Here is a 23,965-nt window from a genome sequence, read left to right as displayed (position 1 = left end):
AGCCACCGTCTCTAGGAGACACCCCTCCAGGATCGGGATGAGAAGAAGAGAGCTCTGGAGAGAGAAGCTTGAGAAACCTACAGGTCGGCGGAGCTTTTCATCTGGGACCCTTCGGAGCCCGGGAGAGAGCAGGTGCGGGTACGGAAAGGGTCCTCACGCTCAAGCTGGCAGAAATGACCTGCACACCCTATGTAGTGCCGGCGTCCAGAGCAGCGTCAAAGGTCTTGGCGAGCGATGAGGTGCCAGGGTCCAGTCCCTCCACAGAGGCCTGGGGCCAAACACTGGAATCTGCAGACGCCTCTCTCCGCCGCGGGGTGGCAGAGTCCCGGGACAGATGCGCCCCCACAGACCCTGAGGGGTGGCTCCGCCCCGGGACCGCAGGGAGGCCCCGCCATAGGGGGCGGGGTTGTAGCCGCCCCCAATCCGGTGGGACCGCGCGGCCCCCTTTTAAGCTCGTGGATCTTCTAGCAGCCTCTCAAATCTTCTCTCCCGCCAGTCTGTCTCCCTTCCACGCGATGGCCTCTATGAAGACTTACGTGACCAAGTTCAAGTCCTTCGTGATTTTGTTCTTCTCCCCGATCCTGCTGCTTCCATTCATCATTCTGATACCTGACAAGGTCAGTTGCGTGTCTGGACAGCCCGGAGGAACTCGGGTGCCCAGTACAATAACGGGCACCGAACCGGAGAAAGCCGAGAATGGAATGCACGGATTCCCCCGCGGGGACAGGCTCCCCTGGGGTGTGTGCTCAGATGCTCCAGGCATCAGATGGGGGGATGGGGGTTGCCCTGCAAAGACTCTGAGGGACGCAGAGACCCTAAGGTGAACACGTCCTAGAGTGCACCAATTGTAGGGCGCAATTATCTTTCGGGCAAACACGGAGACCTGGACGTTACAGATCTGAATCAAACAGAGCCCGCCACAGGCTTAGCCTCTGACGCAGAATCTCACCCGAGAATGCACAGCCAGCGCTGTCCCAGCTTAAAGATGCTGCCAGTAGGAACTCTGAGGGCTGGGCTTTCCCGGCATGTCTCTTTAGAGACTAGACATTACCAACTGTAGATGCCTTCAGTCAGGGACCCACAGGAAAAGAGCATCACCTGTGTGGATCCTGCCCCTGCCACATTATGGCCCTGATTTCTGAGGCTCAGTTTCCCCATCCATGATCTATGTTTCTTTCCAGCTCTGAAACCAAGGAAGCCGCTCTGAGTCCCAAATCCTGTTGCAGCCTGAAAGGCAGGTCGGGCTTGGTCTCCACTGCCCACTGCCTGCTGTGGCTGTGGCAGGAGGCGGGACACATTCCCAGAGCTCACGCCTTGGGTGGCATGGCACTGGGTTGCAGGGAAGCAGCGTCCCATGCATGCCCTGGCCTCCTAATGCTCCTGGGAGGAAGGGAGAGAATGGATGGCCTTGGCTGCAGGGCAGAGGAGGGGCGGGAGCCCTGGCCCGACTCTCTTGGGTTGTGTGCAGCCAGTTTGGCGAGGCCAGAACTCTTTGAAGCCTTTTGTGGCTGCTGGCTGCTCCTTCCTCCATTCCCTCCTTTAGCCCTTTCACTCTCAGCCCAGACAGGAAACCTTGCTCAGATCCTGCTTCCCCTCCACAGGCAGGTTTGGGAAACAGTGGCACTCTCCAGGGAATGTTTTGAGAGGAGAGCCGCCATGCACTCCTATTCACTTTACATTGTGCCTTTCATCACCGAGACCCTGTGCTCTCTTCTCTGGGTCTGGGTGCTTTGATGGGTACAATGGGGTGATTGGATTCAGACACTTCAAGGCTTTGAGAGTAAAGGGGGATCATTCTGGTCCCTAGGATGGGGGAAGGGAATGTGCTGAGCAGAAGCCTCACAGGGGCCAAGGAGAGCAGGTCAACTGTGATGGCTCTTCAGTTGCCACATTGTTAGTGAGCATCCACAGAGATCTGGGCCTGTTCTTGTCTATGGGAGGGAGCCAGGCTAGAAAGCTGTGATTTTAGCTCTGCTGGTGTGGGGAGGGGGGAGTGATGTTCCCTGGAATAATTATAGTGGCTTGGTTGACCTTCCTGGTAGAGGACAGTATAATTAGGACCCTACTTTATCCCTGGTGCATGTACACACACACACACACACACACACACACACACACACACACAGAGAGAGAGAGAGAGAGACAGAGAGAGAGACAGAGAGAGACAGAGACAGAGAAAGAGAGACAGAGACAGAGAGGACAGAGAGAGAGAGAGAGAGAGAGAGAGAGAGAGAGAGAGAGAGAGAGAGAGAGACAGACAGACAGACACAGAGACACACAGAGAGAGAGACAGACAGAGACAGAGACAGACAGAGAAAGAGAGAGTGTTTAAATAACAGCGAGCTAGGTTCCCAACTGGGGTGTATATGTATATGTCCTGGGAATGAAGATTAGGGGACTAGGAGACCACAGTGAAGGTTCTTCCAAAAGCTGCCTCCCTGCACCTTCCCTCCAACTGGATTAGCTACTGGGAGCCTGGGCCCTTGGCTTCCGGTTTTCTCCTTCTGTGCCACGGTTTTGATCACCACCAAAGAGCACCCTGCCCCCACTCACCATGCCACCCTCATTGTGCAAGAAAACTCAGAGATACACAATACTCACAGGAGTGAGAGGAAGTCAGCCGAACCCTGAACACCACTGTTCCAACCCGATGATGGCTCCCAGAACACACTGCCCTCTGTGGCTCATGGCCCCTCTCCAGGTGCTCTTCCTTCTCATCCACCTGCTTGCTTCCAGGCCTCCTGTTTGGTCCACTTTTCTTACCCTTTCTCTGAGTCCTCCTCTGCTTTTAAAACTCATTTTAATAACATTGGTGACAAGTTTAATCACTTATTTTGTTAAACTTTTGAGAAACTCTTATTTTCACAAGTATAAAGTAAACTAAGTTACCTTCATTGCCTTATTGTTTTGATGGACAGCTCTCCAAATACCAATCAATTGATCTCATGTTTGCATACACACACACACACACACACACACACACACACACACACACACACACACTGAGGATCCTGTCTTCAGAAACAAAATGGACAGGAGCTGAGGAAACACCACCTGGTGTTGATCTCTGACCTCCAAATGCACAAGGCTAGGCTGGCCTGTCTCCACATTCTTTTTTCATTTGTTCTAGGGATCCAGTAGTTCAGGCCCCCATGCTTACATGGTAAGCACTTTCCTGTCTCAGCTCTCTCTCCTGCGACCCCCCCACCCCGCCCCAGACTCTCCACTGACACTTGTAAGTCCAGAGTAGGAAGGCTTGAGTGTGTTGATTGATTATTCAGGGCTGAGACGTCTGGACCAATTGCTAATGGGTGGAGATGAGGCAGTGCACCTTGTGTTCCATCCTCTTCAAGGGACAGTGAAAACGGTCACAGGACTTCTACAGCCCGAGTTCAGAGAATAAAGGCTATCAAGGAGTTTCTGGGTATCACACATCCTGTAATTTATAAATAAGGATGGGAAATGAGTCCAAAAAGGAACCAAGACTGGGAAGAGGAGGGGAGACTTGTGAATGACATGGTTTAGAATTGCTGTACCATGAACACAGGCCAACTTTCGGCATTATTACTAAAGATTTTTCCACAACATACCTTTTTATTACCCATGCCCAGAAGGAACCTCCTCTACCACCCATCCCAGGAGCTCATGCACAATGGCTTCCAACCAGGATCCATCGTATAGGAGAGAAAGGGAAGGTTCCCCTTTGCTCTCTGACCATAGACTGATAAATGAGGAGAAAAGATCTACATATTCATTACTCACAAGAACTAAGTCCCTTCCCACAAGCCCATAGTGACTCCAAAGCTCACATACCCTGTTCCAAAGGGGAGGGGAACCATGGCACTGTAGGAAGTTTTAGGGGAATACTAAATGATTTTTAGAGTAATCCAGTTAGTTTAAAGAAACAAATAGTGGCCAGGGACAAAGTCCATCAGGTCCGTCAAAATAGACAATGAAACAGTGCAATGGACAGTGAAGTGGAGGGCAATGGAATGTGACAAGTGTTTCTAAGGTATGTTGACAGACTTTGTGGTTTTTGTTTTTATGTGATTAATAGCTTTTTGTTGTTATTGTTTAGTCTTACTTTGTAGCCCAAGCAATCCTGCAGCTCATTATATAGGCCAAATTGACCTCAGACTTGCAAAGTTCCCCCTACCTCAGCCTCTAGATGCTGCCATTATAGGCATGCACCACCATGCCCTGCTCAGACCTCAGTCTTCCTCACTGCCTTGTGAGTTTAGTTAATGAAGACTCAGAGAAGGGTTCAGAGATGATTGTGTCTTATTGCTAGGACCCAACTTGAAGCAGACACACAGCCTAAGAGCAGAACCTCTTCCTGAATCTATTGTCTTCTACCTCCCTTCAGTTCAAAATAATCAGCATTTCAGGACACTGCCTTTTGGGATGGCAGTCCCTGCAGCCCTTCAATCCTCTCTCCTGCCCATGGCAGGACATGTATAGATTATGGCGACAACTTTTTGCTGTCGCAACTAGAGAGAATGCTACTGCTGTCTGTTGGCTGGAGGACAAGGTGAAGCTAAAATATCCCGCAGTGTAGAGAAGAGTCCCCACATCAAGGACCTGTCTCTGCTCCAAATGTCAGTGCACGGGATTGGGAAACCCTGCTTCCGTCAATAGGGAGGCGTCCTGGGCTGTTTATGGGGTGCAATCTCTCTTTGAAAACATTTGATTGCTTATTGTGGTGCTAGGACGGAACAGCAGGAAGGAGGGAGGCAGGGAAAGGTCGGACATGGGGGCGAGCTGGCTCTTCCTGTCTGCCCTGAGCCTTAGAGAGCCACTCTTCAGGAGCAGGGCACGGGCTTCTCCATCACACGCGCAGCTGCCCCTCTGTGAAGCTGGGATGCTGAAGGGAAGCCTTCCAGACCTCAGAACTGTCTTTTCAGTTTGCCAGGTGCGCCTATGTTATCATCCTCATGGCCATCTACTGGTGCACAGATGTCATCCCGGTGGCCGTCACCTCCCTCCTGCCTGCCTTGCTCTTCCCACTTTTGAAGGTACTGGACTCCAAGCAGGTGAGTAAGCTGAACCAGAACTGGTGGCTTGTGGTTCTCCCATGTACTTTTCCTCCTTCTCTGAGCCCCTCTGAACTCCCAAGGCCTAGGGAATAGCTACAGAAATCCAGTAGTGGATCCCTTGAGGACAAGCGTGGAGACAGATCCTTCCAAGCTACCTTTGAAATCAGTATCTGGCTTACTTAGCTGTCTAGGGGACTTGGGTAGCAGCCTTGGCCCCCAAGGAGTATGTGATTGGGGAATCACCCTGATGGGGCACCCCTGCCACCCTTCAGGTGTGTATGCAGTACATGAAGGACACCAACATGCTCTTCCTGGGGAGCCTCACTGTGGCCGTGGCTGTGGAGCGCTGGAAACTTCACAAGAGAATCGCCCTGAGAATGCTGCTCTCTGTGGGGACCCAGCCCTCACAGTAAGTACACCCTCTTTCTCTGGCCACAGAGACAGATCTCCGCTTAGAGCTTTGGGACTTAGGAGAAGAGAGGCTCTACGTAAGACAGTGGGAAGCTTCTATGTGGAAAGCAAATCTACCTGCATGTGGGGCTGTTCTACCACACCCCAAGTCTTGCTAAGGCAGGCCAAATGGTAAATGGGAAGTTCTTAGACCCACAGCTGAGTTTGAGGCCTCTTTTCTGGCCCGCCAGCCAGCGGTATAGGTATCAGCAATGTTTGTGAGAAGAGGGGTAACCTAGAATCTGTATAGTGACTTTTCTCATGTCCTGTGACCAAATTCCTACAAGGAAAAACTTAAAGGGAGGATCACTTTAGCTTATAGCTTTGGACAGTGACCAGTCTATGGTCGTTCAGTCTTATATACCTCAGTAGAATGCCATGGTGGCAGAAGTGTGTGGTAGCAGAAATTTACCTGGATCAGACAGGAAACAAGAGAGGGAGCCAAGAGCCAGAGGTCATGGCAAGTTATACCACTAAGGACAAGCCCCCACGACATACTTCTTCCGGTTAGGCCCCGCCTCTTTTCTATTATTTGAGAACTTTATAGGTGCATATTATGTGTTTTTATCAAACCCACCTCATCCCCCACCCCCACCCCAGTTCTTCTGCTATCCGCCATATACTCTGTGGTGTTGTAGTGATACAAATGATATAGGAGAAACCAACCACTTTCTGATTGGACTTAAGGACTTCTCCAAAACATGGAACTCATGTCTATACCATTAACTGGGTTCCAAGTGTGTGGCTGGCTAGGCAATAGGCTCCACTTCTTCTGTTTTACCACCTCCCAATAATGCCATCACATTATAAATCCATTGAGGGTTTAATCTATTCATTCATCATGCTGGAGCCCTCATGATCTCCTGATCTGTCCTTCATGGTCACATTCAGAAGTGTACTTTCTGACCAGGCGTTCTTTAATCCAGTCAAGTTGATGATGCAAATTAACTGTCACAGAGCGGAAGGAGGGCAAGGGGGAGAAGAGAGCTGCTCAGCCAGCCACCCTGGGTTGGCACGCCTGATCTTGAGTTGACAGGAAGGGTGGCTTCCAGCTCCTAGTTGTACCCTGGGATGTGGTGGGTAGGGCACGAGGGACTCTGGCTTTCCTCTCTGCCCCTCCTCTGCAGGCTGATGCTGGGCTTTATGGTTGTCACGGCCTTCCTGTCCATGTGGATCAGCAATACTGCCACCACAGCCATGATGATGCCCATTGTGGAGGCCATGCTGGAGCAAATAGTAGCCACACATGCAGCTTTGGATACCTGCCAGGGAACACTAGAGCTGTCGGACAAGGCCAAGGCCAGTGAGTTTCCAGGTACACCCTGGCTTAGGGTAGCCGCAGCCTTCCCTGCTGTTGCCGGATGCTATGGCTACTTCCTGTCTCCCGGTCTCCCTGTACCATTCCTTAAATGTGCATAGAGGGGGAAAAATAGGGAAATAGCTTTTAGTATTGGGGTTTGGGTTATCATGTAAAAGAAAGGTCCTTTTCTCACACATAGAGCATTGCATTATTTAGTCAGAGATCATAACTGGTCCCATGATAAAAAAGTATCGAGTATTCACTTGATAATTCACTTAGGCACCATTGAGCACCTAATGAATGCTCCTCACCTTGCTACTCTTGTTTTCTTTGGGGCTGCCTTCTTAGCTCTCCTTAAGCAGGCCACCCCTTGCTCTACTCCTACAGGTCTGGGGTTTGCTTCTGACTAGGCTCGGGACTTAGAAGATGCAGGATAGGTTCCGCTTCACCCTCTGCCCATTCGCTATTCTTCCCCAGGTCTCTGCACGGGAGGAACTCAGGAACTGTGGCAACTGCCTGGTTTGTAGGCCCTGGGTGAGGTTCTGGCCACATGAAAGTGACCAGGCACACTCTGACCACTGACTCTTGTGGAGCCCAGTAGGATAACCTAAGTGGGCATGATCGCCCAAGCCAACTGCTTCAGGAGAAGCCTTAGGCAAGCTGGATAGCATGGTGAGGCAGAGAGCGAGGGCCTCACTAGGAGGAGAGGCATCTGAAGTAAACTGAGTCACCCTTGGATTCAGGGAGTGGCTTGAGCAACACACAGGAAGGAACCAGGAAATAGGAACATATGGCTTAAGTTTCTGGGCTTGACAAGTATGTGGAGGATACCTGGGGAAGCCATGCGAAGGGATTGTGGGAAGGAAGATGGGGCCTGACTGTGATTTGGGACTGGAGCTGTGGAATACATGTGCACCTGGCAAGGTGAGTGCCTGACCTCAGCTTTGAATGGCTGTGTGGCCTTCACAGCGGACATGGCTAACAGTCCCATGTCCACCCTAGGAAACCAGGTGATGTTTGAAGACATCACTGTGCAGAAGCAGGAAGATGAAGACACAAAGAACATGTACAAGGCTATGAACCTATGTGTGTGCTATGCAGCCAGCATTGGGGGTACGGCCACCTTGACCGGGACAGGACCCAACGTGGTGCTCCTGGGCCAGATGCATGAGTGAGTTATGGCTGTGCCTTCAGGAGACATCATCATGGGTTTCTGGGGCTGGGGGTGCTTACTTAGCTCTCTTTTTCTCCTTTCTTGGCTCTAGAACCATCTGTCTAGTAGGGAGGGAGAATGAACCCATATAGTTTCTGTGTCCCCGCATTCCTGCACCCACTAAGAGTCCTCCCAGGGAATGGAGACCTGATGTCCTGGAGCTCATGGACAAGGCTGCTTTCTGCCATGGGGCAAGTCCAACTTTTTTCAATGGCTCAGGGCTTCTATCAGACAGGGAATGTGGCTCGGACTCTGCACAAATATCATAGTAAACGATTGTGGGTTGAATTCACCGAAAACAGACAGCTCTGAAGGAACCCTTCCCAGCTCACTAACTTTGACTGATAATGGCCAGGGTTCTGTGGTCTTTGAGGTCTATAGATGGCACAGAGAGTTGGGGTTGGGCTACCCATCGCTTTGCAGTCTTCTTCACTATAGTCCCACGAATTAACTATCCCCTTGAGGCCTCGAGCGCATTTACAAGGGTAACCTAGAAGTATCCATCTTTGACTGCAAAGGGACATAGGCTGTGAGGATCCCCTGTGTGGACTCTGCCTTGTGTTGGGTAGGCTTGGAAGAGAAGTCTGGGCCCCACTATGGGCTTTTCGTGGTCTGCTGGAGGTGCCAGGTACAGGGATCTTCAGGCAGCCTGGCAAATAATGTGTTAATTGAAGTATGTACAAATTATAATGGTAAGAAGCAAAAAGGGAGTGGTGCCTCTTTTGTGTGGACAAGAGCTCTGGACAGCGGTGGGGAGGGCAGCTGGCACTGGAGCTGAGGTATAAAGGAGAGAGTAGGAGGCAGGGCAGCAGGCAGCCTGTCGGGTCAAAAGCTTGAGATTTAATAGCTAGGGTCTTCGGATCCTGAAAGTGTTCTCTGTGATCACAACAACCCTAGGACTTTGCCTTAAATTCCACTGCAAAAAGCAGCTGTCCTGGGCTGAGTGGAAGAAAGTCCAAGTGGGATTTGATGTCCTTGAGCTAAACAGGGCTAGAAGAGAGCTTAGGGAGGCAGAGTCTAGGTTGGGAGGAAGGCAGGCCTTGGAGAACATCTTCCAGTCCACAGAGAAGTCTCCCCCCCCCCCCCGCAGAAACACACACACAGTAAGGTTTCAGAGGGATCCATGCACTCCCTGAAGCTGTCAATCAGATCGTTTGCATGTGTGGCAAAGGTGTGCTTTTCCAGGGGCTGGGCTGTCCTTCCATGAGACACTCAGCAGGGTCTGGTTCCCACAGAAGTGTCCCTACTCATTCATTCTTCAGTCTTATCTCTTGCTGAGGCCATGTCCTGGGATCCCCAACAATGATGAACTCTGGTGCCTGGACCCATCCATCTCTCAGGGTTCAGCTGCCTGGCCTGCTCCCCACAGCTCAGCATGCCAGTGGAGGTACAGGCCAGCGTTTCTCCTTTCAGATTGTTTCCTGACAGTAAAGACATCCTGAATTTTGCTTCTTGGTTTGGATTTGCCTTCCCCAACATGCTGATCATGCTGGTGCTGTCCTGGCTGTGGCTCCAGTGCTTTTACATGGGAGCCAAGTAAGTGTGGGCCGCTCTCTGGCTAGCGTCTGATGGTGCCAGACTCCTGCACCAAGCCCTCAGCCCCGGGCCAATCTGCAAAGTTCTTCCACCAGGCCCTGTTTCTCCAGCCTGACCTGCTGCTGGCTTGCTCTTCCATTTTCATCATGCCTGGAGGCTGGCTCCAACTTTGCACATGCTCTTCCTTTAGCCTGGAGGGAGAGTTCTACCTTTCACCTCCTTACCTCCCTAGCCCGGAAGGCCAGCTCCAGGGCTGCCCCTTTCCCAGCTTTCTCTCTCTGCCACTCCATTAGAGTAACTCATTTTTCTGAGCCACCACTGAGTATATCCCAGCCCTGTGATTTGACTGACACCTGTCCTCATGTTCTAACGCTACCCCTTCCCCTTGGCCGTGAACCAGGGCCCCTCTGACTCCTACATGTCTCCTGGCCAGGGAGCAAGAGCAAGTGTGCCATCTCTGCGGGCTAAAGTAATTGAAAGGGAAGGCTTTCTCCACGTGCCAAGCCAACACAGCTGGCTGGACACATTACCACTTAGTCACATGGGTCTAGTAGGCTAGGTCACAGTACTCCTCTTTATACAGTCTGAGTTAGTCTAAGTTCAGAACGTCACTAAATGCCTGTGGTGTTCCCAGCAATGTCCCAGGCCTGGAAAGTTTACCTTCCTATTCCCAGCACACTGTCAAGTTCACCCAGAGTCACCCTTGATGCAGCCAGACTTTGGACAGAAACTATGACATGGGGCCGACAAATAGCTTCCCCCTCCCCACCTCAGACAGGGTTCCTCTGTGTAACCCTGGCTGTCCTGGAGATCTGCCTGCCTCTGCCTTCCCCAGAGCCCGGCTAAGTTGTTGTTTTAAAAGATATAAATGTACCAGTGGCACAAAGGTGACCCTGCCACACTGGGAGGGAGGACAGTTAGGAACCACCAGGGAGCTTGAACCCAGAAAAAGATGGATGTCTCTGACCCCAGGGAAGAGACTTGGTAGAAAGGACAAAGGGCCTAGGAACCTGTGACTTCATGGGGGGAAATGAGGCTTTTTTTTTAAAAAAAAATTCATTTTCTTCTGAAAGAGGAACATTTTCACAAAATTACATTTTCAGATTGCTACAGAGCAATTACAACAGTGCTTGCTAGCATCAGGCAGTGTTTCCCACCAGCCACCCACTCTCCCTGTGTCCAGACTCCCCTCCTACCCCCCCAAAAGGGAAGCATTGATAAGAGCTCTCTTCACTCAGCTTCTTGAACATGCAGCAGGAATCACGTCCTGCTGTCCACTCATAGCCATCCGGCGGGCAGATCAGCAGACGGTCCCTTGAACCTGCTGCAGGTTGAGGAAGTAGGAATTAAAGTGACTGTCAGGTATGGTGATACAAGCCTGAAATCCCAGACTTCGGGAGCCTGAGGTAGGAGGACTGTGAGTTCCAGACTAGCCTGGACTACATAGTTAGACTTGTCTCAAAGATAAAAACATAAGGCCAGCAATCGCCCAGGCGGTCAGTGGGGAAAGGCACTTGCTGCCAAGCCTGATGATCCGAGTTCCATTCTCCAATACTCACATGGTTGGAGAGACCTGATCCTACAAATTGTCCTCCATATGTGTGCTGTAGCACACACACACACACACACACACACACACACACACACACACACACACACAGAGGCATGCATACACAAATAAATGTAATAGACAGATAAACAGCCCCCCAAGGGTCAAGGGTGCGGCCCAATGGTAGAGCATTTCCATGGTACAAGGCTCTGGATTTCATCATCAGCACTGCCAAAAGAAAAGAATAGAAGGAAGGAAGGAGAGAGAGAGAGAGAGAGAGAGAGAGAGAGAGAGAGAGAGAGACACGTATTGTATGCCAGACACTATTTTAAGCACTCTACATTTATGAATTAATCTTCATGACAACCTGTGAGGTAAGGGCTAGTACAGTTATTGCCAATATACAGATAAAACAATTGGAGAGGTTATATGGCCCGTGCCACATTGTACAGCACTGAAGTGGTTGGCCTGGGATTGGAGTCCAGTCAGTGAGCTCCAGGGCCTGTGCCAACGGTTGCTGTCCTGGTGTTAGAAGGACTACCTATGGCCTTGGATTTCCCTAAAATGCTAAGGTCAAATATGCAGAGGGAGCTGTCTGGGTAGCAATCCTATCAGGGCACCATCAGCTTCCCAACTAGCATCTAACAGTTGACACGGGCCCCTGAAAGCTTAGCCGGCAACCCAGCTAGGGCTCCACCCAGTTCTGTACAGCTTCTACTGCTCTTGTGGGCCTGAACAGCATCTGCCAGGAGTAGATCAGGACTTCTGGCTGCAAGCAGTAGAGAAGCAGGGCTATCTTATACCCCAGTCCTCCTTGACATACCGCTCTAACTGGGATGCCAAGCGCAGCATAGCTCACAGGTAGCCTAATTTCTATTCCCTATCCCCAAGGGAGAACAAACAGCTCAGCAGAAATAGGAGCAGTCCTTTGTCTTAGGCCATGCCCCACCACATACCAGAACCTGGTGAACTCCCCATGCATCTGTGGCTCCCTGGACCAGGTCTGGAGAAGCCAGGAATCACATTTCCCAGCCACAGAAGGTGCCTCTACTGTCCCTTGTGTCTTGATCATTCTTAAGATTCTTGTCTGAAGATGGATAGCAGACCCAAGGTCTTGGCAGAAAACCTGTTTTGCTCGAGTTTATAGGCAGTCGCAGACCTTCACCCGGGACCACTAGGAATGATGTGGCGTGTTAGAGCTGTCTTGCACTCAAGCATCCCAGCTGGCCTCAGCTGAAAATGGGACACATGTTCTTTCTGAGAGTCCTTCCTTCTGGCGCGATGGTTGAGGCACATGTGGACTCAGCCATCCCTCTCACTCTCTGCGGCTCTGCAGCATACCCAGTTCCCTCTGATGCACCATAATGGAGGCCATTCTTCTGCAGAAGAACACTGTGGTCCTTAACCCAGCTCCAGGATATCCACAGGATCGAGCGGCCACCCGATGAAATGAACCCAGAGAAGTGCTCGGTTAAACTGAACAAGGGTCAGGAGGTTCAGTGTCACCACTGTAGGGGCCAGCATCAGAAGGCTGAATATTCCACACAGCCCTGAGTCTGTGCTGTCAGGAACTTCTCATCAGCACCAGCTGGGCCCAGGCCTCTCACTGCCCGTTCCATGCTAGGCAACTAGAAATCCCAAGGCCACCCCTTATCCTGGAACATAGGAGTCCCCAGAGCAGCCCCGAAGTCTCTGGGATGGCAGGTGGCAACCAGTCAGTGCTTAGAAGAGCAGAGACACTGGAGCCAGTGATGGTAGACGGGTCCCCACTGGTGACAGCAGAGCCAGCCAGCCGCACACCAGAGGAGGTCTTATGAGGGAGGCCTTCCCCAGTTCAGCGTGGAGGCCCCCGCTGCTTCTGCAGACATAGGCGCCTCACAGCTGCCTCCTTCCTGATCCTCAAGTAGCTTAGGAGGTCCAGTTCTGATGACCTAGTGTCTGTGGGAGGCAGCCATGCCACTGGCACTGACATGGCCCTCAAAGGTGGCTCATGTCTAGCATGGCTTTTGGAACCAAACAATTTGCATCAGCCCAGAACCCCTGGGAATTTTGTGCTGAGCCCTGAAAGGGCTCTGGAGGAGAGAGCCCTCCAGGGACAGTGCTTTTGGCCTTGCCTCACTGTTTTGAGGCCAACAGAGGTGGGACCTAGGTGTGTCATGTCCTCTGAGAAGAACTTGGGGCTGGCATTTTATTTTTGACTATCCCCATTTACCTACTCCATGCAGCCCAGGTGCCCTTTTGGAAAAATCCCCCTCCTTCCTGCCGCTTCAAGCCAACTCTCCAGGGGAGTCCATGCAAGCCACCCTGGCAGGCCCATCTTCCAATGGAACGCCTTGAAGGGGCCATCCCAGTGTAGAGCCTAGGCTGGCCTCCTTCCTGTCTGAGCCATAGCTGCTGCCTACCCTAGGTCTCCTGAGTCCTTAATCCTACACCTCTAGGCCCCAGGAATTCAAGAGCCCCAGACCCTGTCTGGCCAATTCTGTCAAGGCCCTCTCCTTTCTCCTACCCTCTGGAACCATTAGAAATAGTTCCAGCACTGTGGAAGGCAGCTCCAGGCTGTGAAGGGAAGAGGAAAGCTTGGGGATCATGTGAGGATTGTGTGAGTCCAGATCCTGTAGGCTCTAGAACTTCCCGTGGCCTTCTTCCTGGGGACCCTGGAGCACGGTCAGTTTTCCCTTTGCTAACAGCTACGTCAGCTTTGCTGATGAACACCATTAACACGTCCTATCCTCCTTCTCACCACTCCTTTCCATCCACTGCTGTCCTTGTGACCTGGCTGAGATGGTGGCACACCCCCTTCGTACCACCTCATCCTCAGCTTTGGAGGTGTTCCTGGGGTTGTGCTCTGGGCCCTCAGCCTCTACCTTTCAACAGTCTCTACCTGAGATGATGGGGGGGGGGTGGCGCCAGCGGGAGCAGGGGAGCAGATGAAAACCAGAGGCAGAACGAGGGAGGGCTGGACTCATGCAGGCTCCAGAGCAGTCAGGACACAGGGTGGTGTATCTGGCCACAGCACTCTGCTGTGAGTCAGTCCGACTCTACCACAGTGGCCCCTGAGTCATTCTATCTGCCCTGCTCTCCCCTCATCCTTACAAGGTCTATCTTTAAAAAACCTTGCTTCTGCTGCTGGCAGAAGAAGAGGAGCGACAAGAAGTTGGCCTTCAAGGTGCTGCAGGAGGAGTACAAGAAGCTGGGGCCCTTGACCTACCCTGAATACAACGTGCTCTTCTGCTTTGTTCTGCTTATCATCCTATGGTTCTCCCGAGACCCTGGCTTCACACCTGGCTGGCTGTCCATTGCCTGGGTTGACAGAAGGACCAAGTAAGTTGGTGTGGAGGAAGGCCTTTTAGTTTAGGATAATGCCAAGTGCCACTGATCTTAGCAACAGGCAGAAAGGGGAGGGTGCAACTTGGGCCCTATGTTCTGGAGCTAGGCTTTAGAGGAACGTTTCTGTGGGCTTCACTCTTTGGCTATGCACCCTGATGATGAAACTGCAGGTACGTGTGTTTTCTGTGGCTCCCTCAGGTCCCACAGAGGGCTGAACCAAAAAATGCTTGTTGAGCAGGGTGGCCAGAGCCCTGGTACAGTTTAATCGGCCTGGAGTAGGTCTCTTAGAGCCTTGGTTTCTGATATCTTGGTTCTTTCTTTAGAACCTATCTTAGGTGCATCAACATTACTTGGAGACTTAGTGGGAAGGAGTACATGTGGCTTCTCCCTGGGCTTTGATGGGGAAGCCTACAAGAAAGGTTGAGGAATGACTATCCTGGCAAAGGCAGAAGGTGTGAGTGAGGAGGTGACTGCCTGCAGCTGGCTACTCCATCTTAGTTACTTGGCTTAGCACCAGAGTCCATGAGGTCCAGCAAATCCAGAAGTCTAAAACTCCTGGTTACGAAATCAGGAAGTTCACCCACAGAGCAGTGCAGGTTGATGTGTGTGGTGGGGGATAAGGTTCTGGTGAGGGGGAGAGACGGCCACCCAAAGTTGGTGGCCAAGAATTTCAAGGTATTGGTTATAGCAAGACTCAGCTTCCCACCCACTTCTAACCTTGATTCTTGGGCCTCTGGTGTTTATACCTAACAGAGCCCATTTCCTCCTGAAGGAGCATTTAGATAGGGAAGTGCGGGTCGGGGCAAATGTGTGGTGTGACTATCACTGAGCTCCTGTGTGTGCTTCCCCATGTAGTTATGTCACTGACGCCACAGTGGCCATCTTCGTGGCCATCTTGCTTTTCATTATACCTTCACAGAAGCCCAAGTTCAACTTCAGCAGTCAGACTGAGGAAGGTAAGTCTTCTCCCGTGGCTTTTACAGTTGTCATGATTGGGGTCCTGAGAGCAAAGGATCCCCGTGGGATAGTTCCTGGGTCTAGAGGGCAGAGAATCCTGTCCTACTGAACATGTCCTACTGAACATTACAAAGCCTAGGGAAATGGACATTTTTTTTTTTAAGACGTAGATTCTTTTTTTGTATCTCAATATTTGAAATCTTATGTATACATCCTGGCAGGCACAGAAAGTGTTTCAAATTCTCCTTACTATTTTTTCTTCCTTCCTGTTTTTGTGGTGCTCATACATACTATAAAGTTGCCATCTAAGCACACACAGCTTGAACCCTGCCTCTTTGTTGTTTTGCTGTTTTTACGTTGGCTCAGAACTTCTTTGAAAACGTTCCCACTATGCTACAGCTGCCAAACTGACCTTCTTCAACACTTTATCACATAGAAGGAACCTGTAATCTTCCTGCTCTGGAGCATTTGGGCAGGTTTTTTTCTTTAAAAAATTTTAAATTTACCCTTTACCATCCCAGTCTTCCTGCCCCTGTGCTTCGTGTGTGTGTGTGTGTGTGTGTGTGTGTGTGCGCGCGTGCGCGTGTGTGCGTGTGTGTGTGCGTGTGTGTGTGTGTGCGCGTGTGCGTGTGTGTGTGTGTGTGTGTGTGTGCGTGCGTGCGCGTGTGTGTGCGCGTGTGTGTGTGTGTGCGCACGTGTGTGTGTGCATGTGCGTGTGTGTGTGTGCGCGTGTGCGTGTGTGTGCGCGTGTGCGTGTGTGCGTGTGCGTGTGTGCGTACGTGCGTGCGTGCGTGCGTGCGTGCGTGTGTGTGTGTGCGCGCGTGCGCTCACCATGGTGCATGTGTGGAGGTGAGAGGAAAACTCTTGGGAGTTGTCCCAGACTTGGTGAGAAGTACCTTTTCTCCCTATTCCATCCAACCAGTCCTGAACTATTCATTATGTTAAATATTCTGGATACAGCTTTTTCTTTGAAGCTGTTTCTTTAGGCTAAATTCCTAGCAGTGTTACTGTCATGGTAAAAGAGATGCCGTTAAATGCTTAATAGTTTTTTTTTTTTTTTTTAATATATGACCAAATGGCTTTCTGAAAAGGTGGTTCTGACTTAACTATGCCCTTAGCCAAGTATATAACCAAATCCTCCCCAGCAAGCGGTACAGTGATGATTGCAAATTTTGGCTACTATACAGGTATACAGTGGTACTGTGTGATCTTTATTTGCTGATTTCTTCTGATTACATCTCTTGCTTTCTAATGCATGTGTGCGCACATGTACATGTGTGTTCTTTATCTTCACAGAAAGGAAAACTCCGTTCTATCCCCCAGCACTGCTGGATTGGAAGTACACCCAAGATAAAATGCCCTGGAGCATAGTGCTGCTCCTGGGGGGAGGCTTTGCTATGGCAAAAGGATGTGAGGTACTTGTCCAGCTCTAGGTGGCCCTTAAATTCTATTAAGAGGTGGCAAACGCCACCATCCACCCCGCTTCCATCCCTGGGCCACCCGTCTCTACCACAGAACTGCAAATCCTTTAAGCAGGGGACTGTGTGCTGCCACCACAGTGTCATGAAGGGGGAAGCAGGGAAGCATGAGAGGCTGGAGATGCTGTAGCCTTGAGGAATCCTAGGGAAGTCTCTCTGAGCCCTCTTGAACATTCTCACCACATCCTTTGGGTTCCCTACTTGCTTACCTCCTTGTTGAGATGGTTTTAGAATTTCAAAACTTTTTTCTAGCTAAGTACTTAGCAGCATAGAAAAAGACGAGTTTCTAAGGGGAAACGCAACTTAACAATCTCCTGAGCAAAAGATGCTGAGCTACCTTGGGGCTGCTATTGTCCCTCCATCTGTCCCATCCTCTCCCCTGGCTCCCCCTGGCTCCCCCTGGCTCCTGGTTCTCTCTGGCTCTCCCTTTCTCTCTCTCTCTCCTCCCTCCCTTTCTCCCCCTTTCTTTCCCTTCCATCCTTCCTACCCCACTCATGCACCCTTCCTCTCTTCTTTGTTCTTCCTTCCTTCCTCACCATCCATGCACCCATCCATCCAACACATCCAGCCATCTTTCCATCCATCCAGGAATGTAATGTAACAGATTGACTTGGTCTGCACTGTGTTCAATGTTTCCTCAGCATCTAGGGCAAAGCCTGGTGCACAGGAATACATGCATGCTGGGGATCAAGCCCACACTAAACACTGTACCACTGAACCCTATCCACAGCCTAATATGCAGATCAGACATTTATATAAGTTAATGCATGTTTCAGATGAACAAATCCACCAGCCTAGTTACCTCTTGTACCACCGTTCCTCCACCCACCAATTCATTTCCCCATCCGGCATTTTCTTTTACTTATCAAACATTCCTAGTACATTCCTAGTGATAGACAGGCACAGAAGTTATAGAAGACATCGAGACATAGTGTGTGGTTTTGAAGACTTCACAGTCTAGAGACTTGGGGCCATCTACAAGAGCCTTTTGGGAAGAAGTGACATAAGATCAAAGAGTTACCAGGTTGAGGCAGTGAGGCCGGAGAGTTCAGCAGACGCCAGCATTTGAATGCCTGGTTTCAGGGTAGCGGGCACGGCCTTGATTCTGAAGTCAAAGAGAAACAGCCAGGGACGACTTGGTCAGATGGAGTCTGGAGTCTGAGTCTGGAGTGGTGGTCGGAGGCCCGCAGGGCTAGAGAAGAACCAGTGGGCTCTCTGCAGTCTTCACCTAACCTGTCCCTGAACTTGGTCACTTTCTCCTTGACACTTGCTGCCATTTTGATTGCCAGGATCCCTCTTTCCCTGCCTCCCTCCTTCCACTGTCTCTCCTCAGCCTCCTCCACAGGCTCTTCTTCAGTTTTCCCACAAATAGGATCGGTTTTCCAAGGCTCTGCCCTTGGCCTCTTGTCTATCTGCTTTCTGCTCCTGTCTTTCTATCCCAGAGCTCCAAGGCTAAATCCTCAACTGCCCAGGTCATTCTGCCAAGCCTTGAGAGTGTGGAAGACTAAGGGGAGAAGGTGAATAGGAGGCATCTAGGATGACCTGTGGAATTAGCAGATCATATATATATATATATATTCTGCCAGCAGCAATGGCAGGTGGAGCCGTTCACTAGTTAGGGATCCCAGAGAAAGAAGCAGATTCTGGACTGAAGAAGAGGAACCCTAGGCTGGGGCACGTTGAACTTGATGTGCTCACAGGACATTCGGACAGAAACTTCCAGATAACATCTGACATTTGAATCTAGTTACTAGATCAGCTGAGCCACAAGCAAAGTTGTAGGAACCAAAATATTGAGGAGGAGGAAAATTGTAGGGCTGGATCAGATTACCTACGCACGAGAGAGAGAGAGAGAGAGAGAGAGAGAGAGAGAGAGAGAGAGAGAGAGAGAGGATTTTGGAGATGGGGTGGACTGAGCTCCCTGGATCCTGGAGGATTTGTAAAGCAGGAGCCCTAAAATGATGTCTTCTGTGATTCCCAGGCTTCTGGGCTCTCTGAGTGGCTGGCAAGACATATGGAGCCCTTGAACTCAATGAAACCTGCCACCATTACCTTGGTCTTGTCCTGTCTTATCGCTATGATCACAGAGTGCACAAGTAATGTGGCTACCACCACTCTGTTCCTGCCTATCTTTGCCGCCATGGTGAGTAAGTCTGCCGGGCACAGGAAGAACGTTTCATGGCAAGTTGGGAACCTGTGGCCATTTCCTGAGAGGCAGGAGAACTAGGATCCCAAGCCTCACCAGGCTTGGATACTCATATATGGCCCCGGCTCTGATGTGCTCTTGTACACCCTTGATGGCCCTGGTCCTGAGGTCTCTCTCATGGCTGTGTCCATTCTTTGTATTTCTTCACAACTTCCCAAAGCACCAAATGTGGACCAGGTGCTCATACGTTATTGCATCAGTGAGATAGATGGTTTGGGAGACGGAGGCAGGATGGGATGGTTGCAGGTTCGAGGTGAGACTTAGTGAGACCCTGTCTAAAAAAAAAAAAAAAGACTAGGGATATAGTTCAATGGTAAAGCCTTTGTCTGGCATGTGTAAGGTCCTGGATTCAATCCCCAGTTACACACACACACACACACACACACACACACACACACACACTAACCATACAACTGTTATATTAATCTAACTACCTGGGTTATTTTTCAAGTTAGTTAGAAGAGGGCATAAGTCACTGGCTGAGACCACAGAAAGAAGCCCACGGGATGTGGGACTTGAGAATGGGAGGATTGGATAGGCCTTTCTGTCAAGAGGAGGAGAGGGCATGCCTGACTAGAGGAAGGGCTGATGAATGTTGATTCCAGAGCAAACTCAGCTGTGAGCTGGGAACTGAGGAGGAAGCAAAGCCTATGGGGAAATTGGCTGTCATCTGTTCTTACCTTCCCGCTGTCATTCATTAAGAGTAGTACTGACCTCCCATTCTCAAGTCCCACATCCCCTGGGCTTCTTTCTGTGGTCCCAGCCAGTGACTTATGCCCTCTTCTAACTAACTTGAAAAATATCCCAGGTCAGCCTTTTGTGGTCAGTAGTTATCATGTAGAGAAGTGCAAAGTTCAGAGGGACTAGCCAGACACAGTTGTGAAGGTCGGACTGTAACCCAGGCCTCAGGGAATGCTTCTGAAGTATGGCCTGTGGGCTTCTGTGTGTTCTGTGCTGTGAGTTGCAGTGTTGTGTGTCTTCCAGGCTCGTTCTATCGGCATCCACCCACTGTATGTCATGATTCCCTGTGCCATGAGTGCATCTCTTGCCTTCATGTTGCCTGTGGCCACCCCACCTAACGCCATCGTGTTTGCCTATGGACACCTCAAAATTATTGACATGGTAAAAGCTCCTTTTATTTGCTCCTATTGGATGATGTTGGTATAAATGATGTCCCATTTATGAACGGTGTGTGAGTTTCAAAAGGATAGCATATGGGGCTGGGGAGACAGTTTAGTTGGTAACGTGCTTCCTGTGCAAGCATGAGGACCTGGGTTTGGATTCTCAGCACCTGCACAAAAAGCCAGGAAGGGTGGTGCCTGCCTGTAACCCCAGGACTTGGGAGGTGAAATAGAAGGATCTCAGGGGCTCCTTGACCGCCCAGCATCACCAAATTAGTGAACTTCAGGCTCAGCTTCATAAAGCAGAGGGCTGGAGAGGTGGCTTGGTGGCTAAGAGTACTCACTGTTCTTACAGAGGACCCAGGTCCAGTTCCCAGCACCCACACAGTGGCTCACAGCCATCTATAGCTCTTCGGGCACCAGGCACGTACATTGTGCCCGTACACACATGCAGGCAAAACATTCAGACACATAAAACAAATCTGACAAATGGAAAGGAAGGCAACGCCAGCTTCTGGCCCCCAGACATCATGCAAGCATAAGCAAGCACACCTGCACACACACACACACACACACACACACACACACACAAGGAAAGAACAACAGAAGGACCTCATGTGATCCAAGAGTACCACAGAACACCTAGACCTATTTGACATTTTTATTTATGGTGCAGCCTTTCTTATTTATGGAAATGATCTCATATGAGTTCTGTTCCCATGGAAGGTCCTATCTGCAGAAACCTTTGTGGGTCCTAGGGAAGTCCTGGCTGAACACTTGGAAGGGATAGAGTGGGGCCCTCACAGGACAGCACAATTCACAACTAGTAAGAATCCTCAGGACATCCGGAGGGAATGGTAGTAAGAGAGGCTTGTGGAGTGTCTCAAGAGGGGATGCCTGATGAGGAGCCCATTTGCTTGGGGGTCAGTGATGTCTTGGAAGCAAACACAGTCACAGACAGAACTTTCCAAGCCAGGTTTGGCTTTCTTTCCTCTGATAGAGGAAGAGTAAGTCTGTGGCTCTGGGCCAGGGATGAGTGAATAGGTGAACTGGGGAGCCCGACTGGTCCTTACCTGAGGCACGCTGAGTTTTCTTTAAGCATGTGGATCCCAGAAACTACATGTTACAAATTTGATTCTGAGCCCCAGCAAAAAAGTTCATGCTAGTGCGTTGGAGTGATGGCCCCTGAGTGTTAGGGAAGCATGCAGCCTGGGTGGCAGAAAGAGCTGGAGGGTCACAAGAAGTGGCAGATATCTCACATCATCTCTTGAAGTCACTTTCCGATGCAATAATGGGTGTAGAGACCCTACCTGTGCTGACTCCTTCCTGGGATTTCCTTCAGCAACAATGACACTTGAATGGCTTTGTCTGGGGATGAGAAGGGCCCTGGAATGTAGGAACACAAGGTCCAGACAAGACCTGAGTTGCTGACTGGTCCTCTTTTTATTCTATAGGTAAAAACAGGATTCATAATGAACTTCATTGGAGTTGCATGTGTGTTTTTGTCAATTAACACCTGGGGACGGTCCTTGTTTAAGTTGGATGAGTTCCCTGACTGGGCTAATTCAACGAGTATTAACACTTAGGAAAAGCCGCAGCAGAACAAGCATGCCCCCCACCCCACCCCTCCCACCCTGTTGAGGACTGTGATCCTCTGGCACGCCTTGCACAGAGCACTGGTGCTCATGCCCCGGTGTGATCCAATGATGCCAACACCCTAGAAGATCTAGCCAATTAGTCACCTCATTCTCCAGGCTGATTCAGAGATGGCAATGGGTGACTGGAAGAGAAGTGAGCAAGTCCCTTTGAGAGGCCATGGGCCTCATCTTTCCCAGGATCCTGCCATCCCCTCTGGGACAGACAGGAAACAGAGGGACCAGGACTCAAGATCCTGTACCACGTGGCTTTGAAAGACTACTTGGTCCCGTGCTGGGCTTTGGTTCTCACATCCTTGTTCCCATGATGTCCTGAGGATGGGATTAGATCAGCAGGATGAGAGCCCAGGCCCTGTGCCACCTCTGGATGCCCCAGGTCATCTGTCACTCTGAAGGGACCTCCCATCCAGGACTGAACTCTGATCTTGAGCAGCTTCCCACCGCCAGAGTGAGAGTGGGCATCAAGGCTTCCTGAAGACTTAGACCCTACATGGCGCCATCACCCACGGCTGAGCAACCTGAGGTGCTAACATCGTGACATTCCTGCTCACCCTTGACTGACCTGCCCCCTACTTGTCTGGTTTCACATTAATTAACAATTCAAACCCCTTTCCCAGCTCTCCACTGAGCCTCCTTCTACTCCTAGATCCCTTTATTGTCTTGGCCAGAAGCTGCTCAGCCCCCTGGCCATGGCTCATGAGAAAACCCCAGTTTTTTCCAGGGAGCTCAGTTTGATTCTTCTGGGAATGCTCTTTCTGCCAGACCAGTACAGCTGGGATCACACTCTGAGGATGGACAATGGTCTTTGGTGGGTGGTGTCCAAGTGGCTTACCTAAGTCTCCCCTTAGCTAGACCTGGAGCAGCTTCAACGGTTCATTTCCAAGGACTGGACCACTGCAGCTGGTCTGTCCTGCTGGAGTCGGAGCTCCTCAGGGAAGGCCTCTCCCTTGCTAGCTGTGTACTGTGGCCAGGCCTGGTAACAACAGAGCGTGGTTGAGACTGAGTGATGTTCAGTGGTCCCTGAGCAGTCAGACCCTGCCAGAGGAAATCACTTGACCTGAGAGTATGGGGAATTACTTCAGAGCATCCATGGGAACCCACAGGACCCCTCGAATGAAAGGGAGACAGGGAAGGAAGCTCCCCTTTGTCCCTCAGTGATACTCTCTTCCCTATTTATATTGCTCTGAAAAGCGGGTAGATAAGGTCCATGGGTGTCATTTTTCTGGGCAGAAGACAGTATGGGGACCCAAGGAATCCCCATCAAAATCCAAGTATGTGCCTGATTCCTTGGGAGGGTAACTCCTGACCACACTGTTGAAGGCTTACCCTTGTCAAATAATCTGTCTGCTATGGAAAGTTCCAGTGGGCTGACTGGTCTGTGATTTTGTACCTTGTGGAGGAGACAGAGGGAGGTAGATGAATAAACAGTTATTCTCCATCCACCTCCTGGGTGCCTGGCCTTCCTGGACATGGTGAATCTACCGGTTATCATATTCCATATTTGTGGCTACCCTGTGAGACAGCCAGCATTAGCATCCTCACTTGTCCTAGAGTAGCCAAAGGACAAGTTCTAATTCCAGCTAGTGGCAGTTCTGGCTTCAATAAAGATAAAGCCTTTTCTCCTTCCTCTAGCCATGAAGGGCCTTGGCCTCCTTATTGGGTTTATAGGGAAAGGTGAGTGGCTGAGAGCCAGCCTACCTGAAGGCCCTGCTTACCCAGGAAAGGTCTCTAAACATGAGGTCTTCCAGTTGCCTCCTCTGAGATGGGCTCAGGAGAGGGCTGAAGCAGACAGGGCTGGTCCTTTCCCCAAAACTCTCCCTGAGGAGAGTCTGGCAGAAATAGTGACCATCATGTCGCATTGATGGCCTCTCCTTTTGCAAATCATTGATCTCCACAGCCCTGTTGTGACTGATATCCTCGACTGTTGCTAGTCTAGGGCCAGCACTGTGGCTGAGTCAGAGCAGGTCACCCTGAGTATGACCAAGGACTGATCAGTATAGAGTGGGCACATGCTTGATGCAGTGGGAAAGATCAGGGCGGCAGAGCATGGCCAGTGGGGAGGAAAGGATATGGTAGGGTGAGTGGAGGACTCTAGTATTAGATACCATCTGGAGAGCAGGAACCATGGAGGAAGACC

At 50.6% G+C, this 23,965-nt stretch overlaps 1 protein-coding gene across 2 annotated transcripts; it reads left to right on the top strand.

Moving 5' to 3' along the window:
* Slc13a5 (solute carrier family 13 member 5) lies at window positions 1-23,270 on the top strand. 2 transcript variants are annotated; one of them, XM_036197296.1, is made up of 13 exons: window positions 1-132; window positions 497-617; window positions 4,905-5,033; window positions 5,309-5,445; window positions 6,614-6,789; window positions 7,789-7,957; window positions 9,413-9,535; window positions 14,181-14,405; window positions 15,267-15,367; window positions 16,665-16,783; window positions 18,828-18,989; window positions 20,037-20,174; window positions 21,628-23,270. In XM_036197296.1, the coding sequence occupies exons 1-13, from the start codon at window positions 38-40 to the stop codon at window positions 21,757-21,759; spliced, it is 1,827 nt and encodes a 608-aa protein (XP_036053189.1). In that variant the 5' UTR covers window positions 1-37; the 3' UTR covers window positions 21,760-23,270. The 2 variants fall into 2 exon arrangements, with proteins under 2 accessions (XP_036053189.1, XP_036053188.1); XM_036197295.1 differs by having other exon boundaries at window positions 6,614-6,801.
* Window positions 23,271-23,965: the final 695 nt, after the last annotated feature.

Source organism: Onychomys torridus, chromosome 8, assembly GCF_903995425.1.
Source record: "Onychomys torridus chromosome 8, mOncTor1.1, whole genome shotgun sequence".
Taxonomy (NCBI): domain Eukaryota; kingdom Metazoa; phylum Chordata; class Mammalia; order Rodentia; family Cricetidae; genus Onychomys; species Onychomys torridus.
Note: the sequence above shows the minus strand (reverse complement) of the source record. Positions and strands in the feature narration are given on the sequence as shown.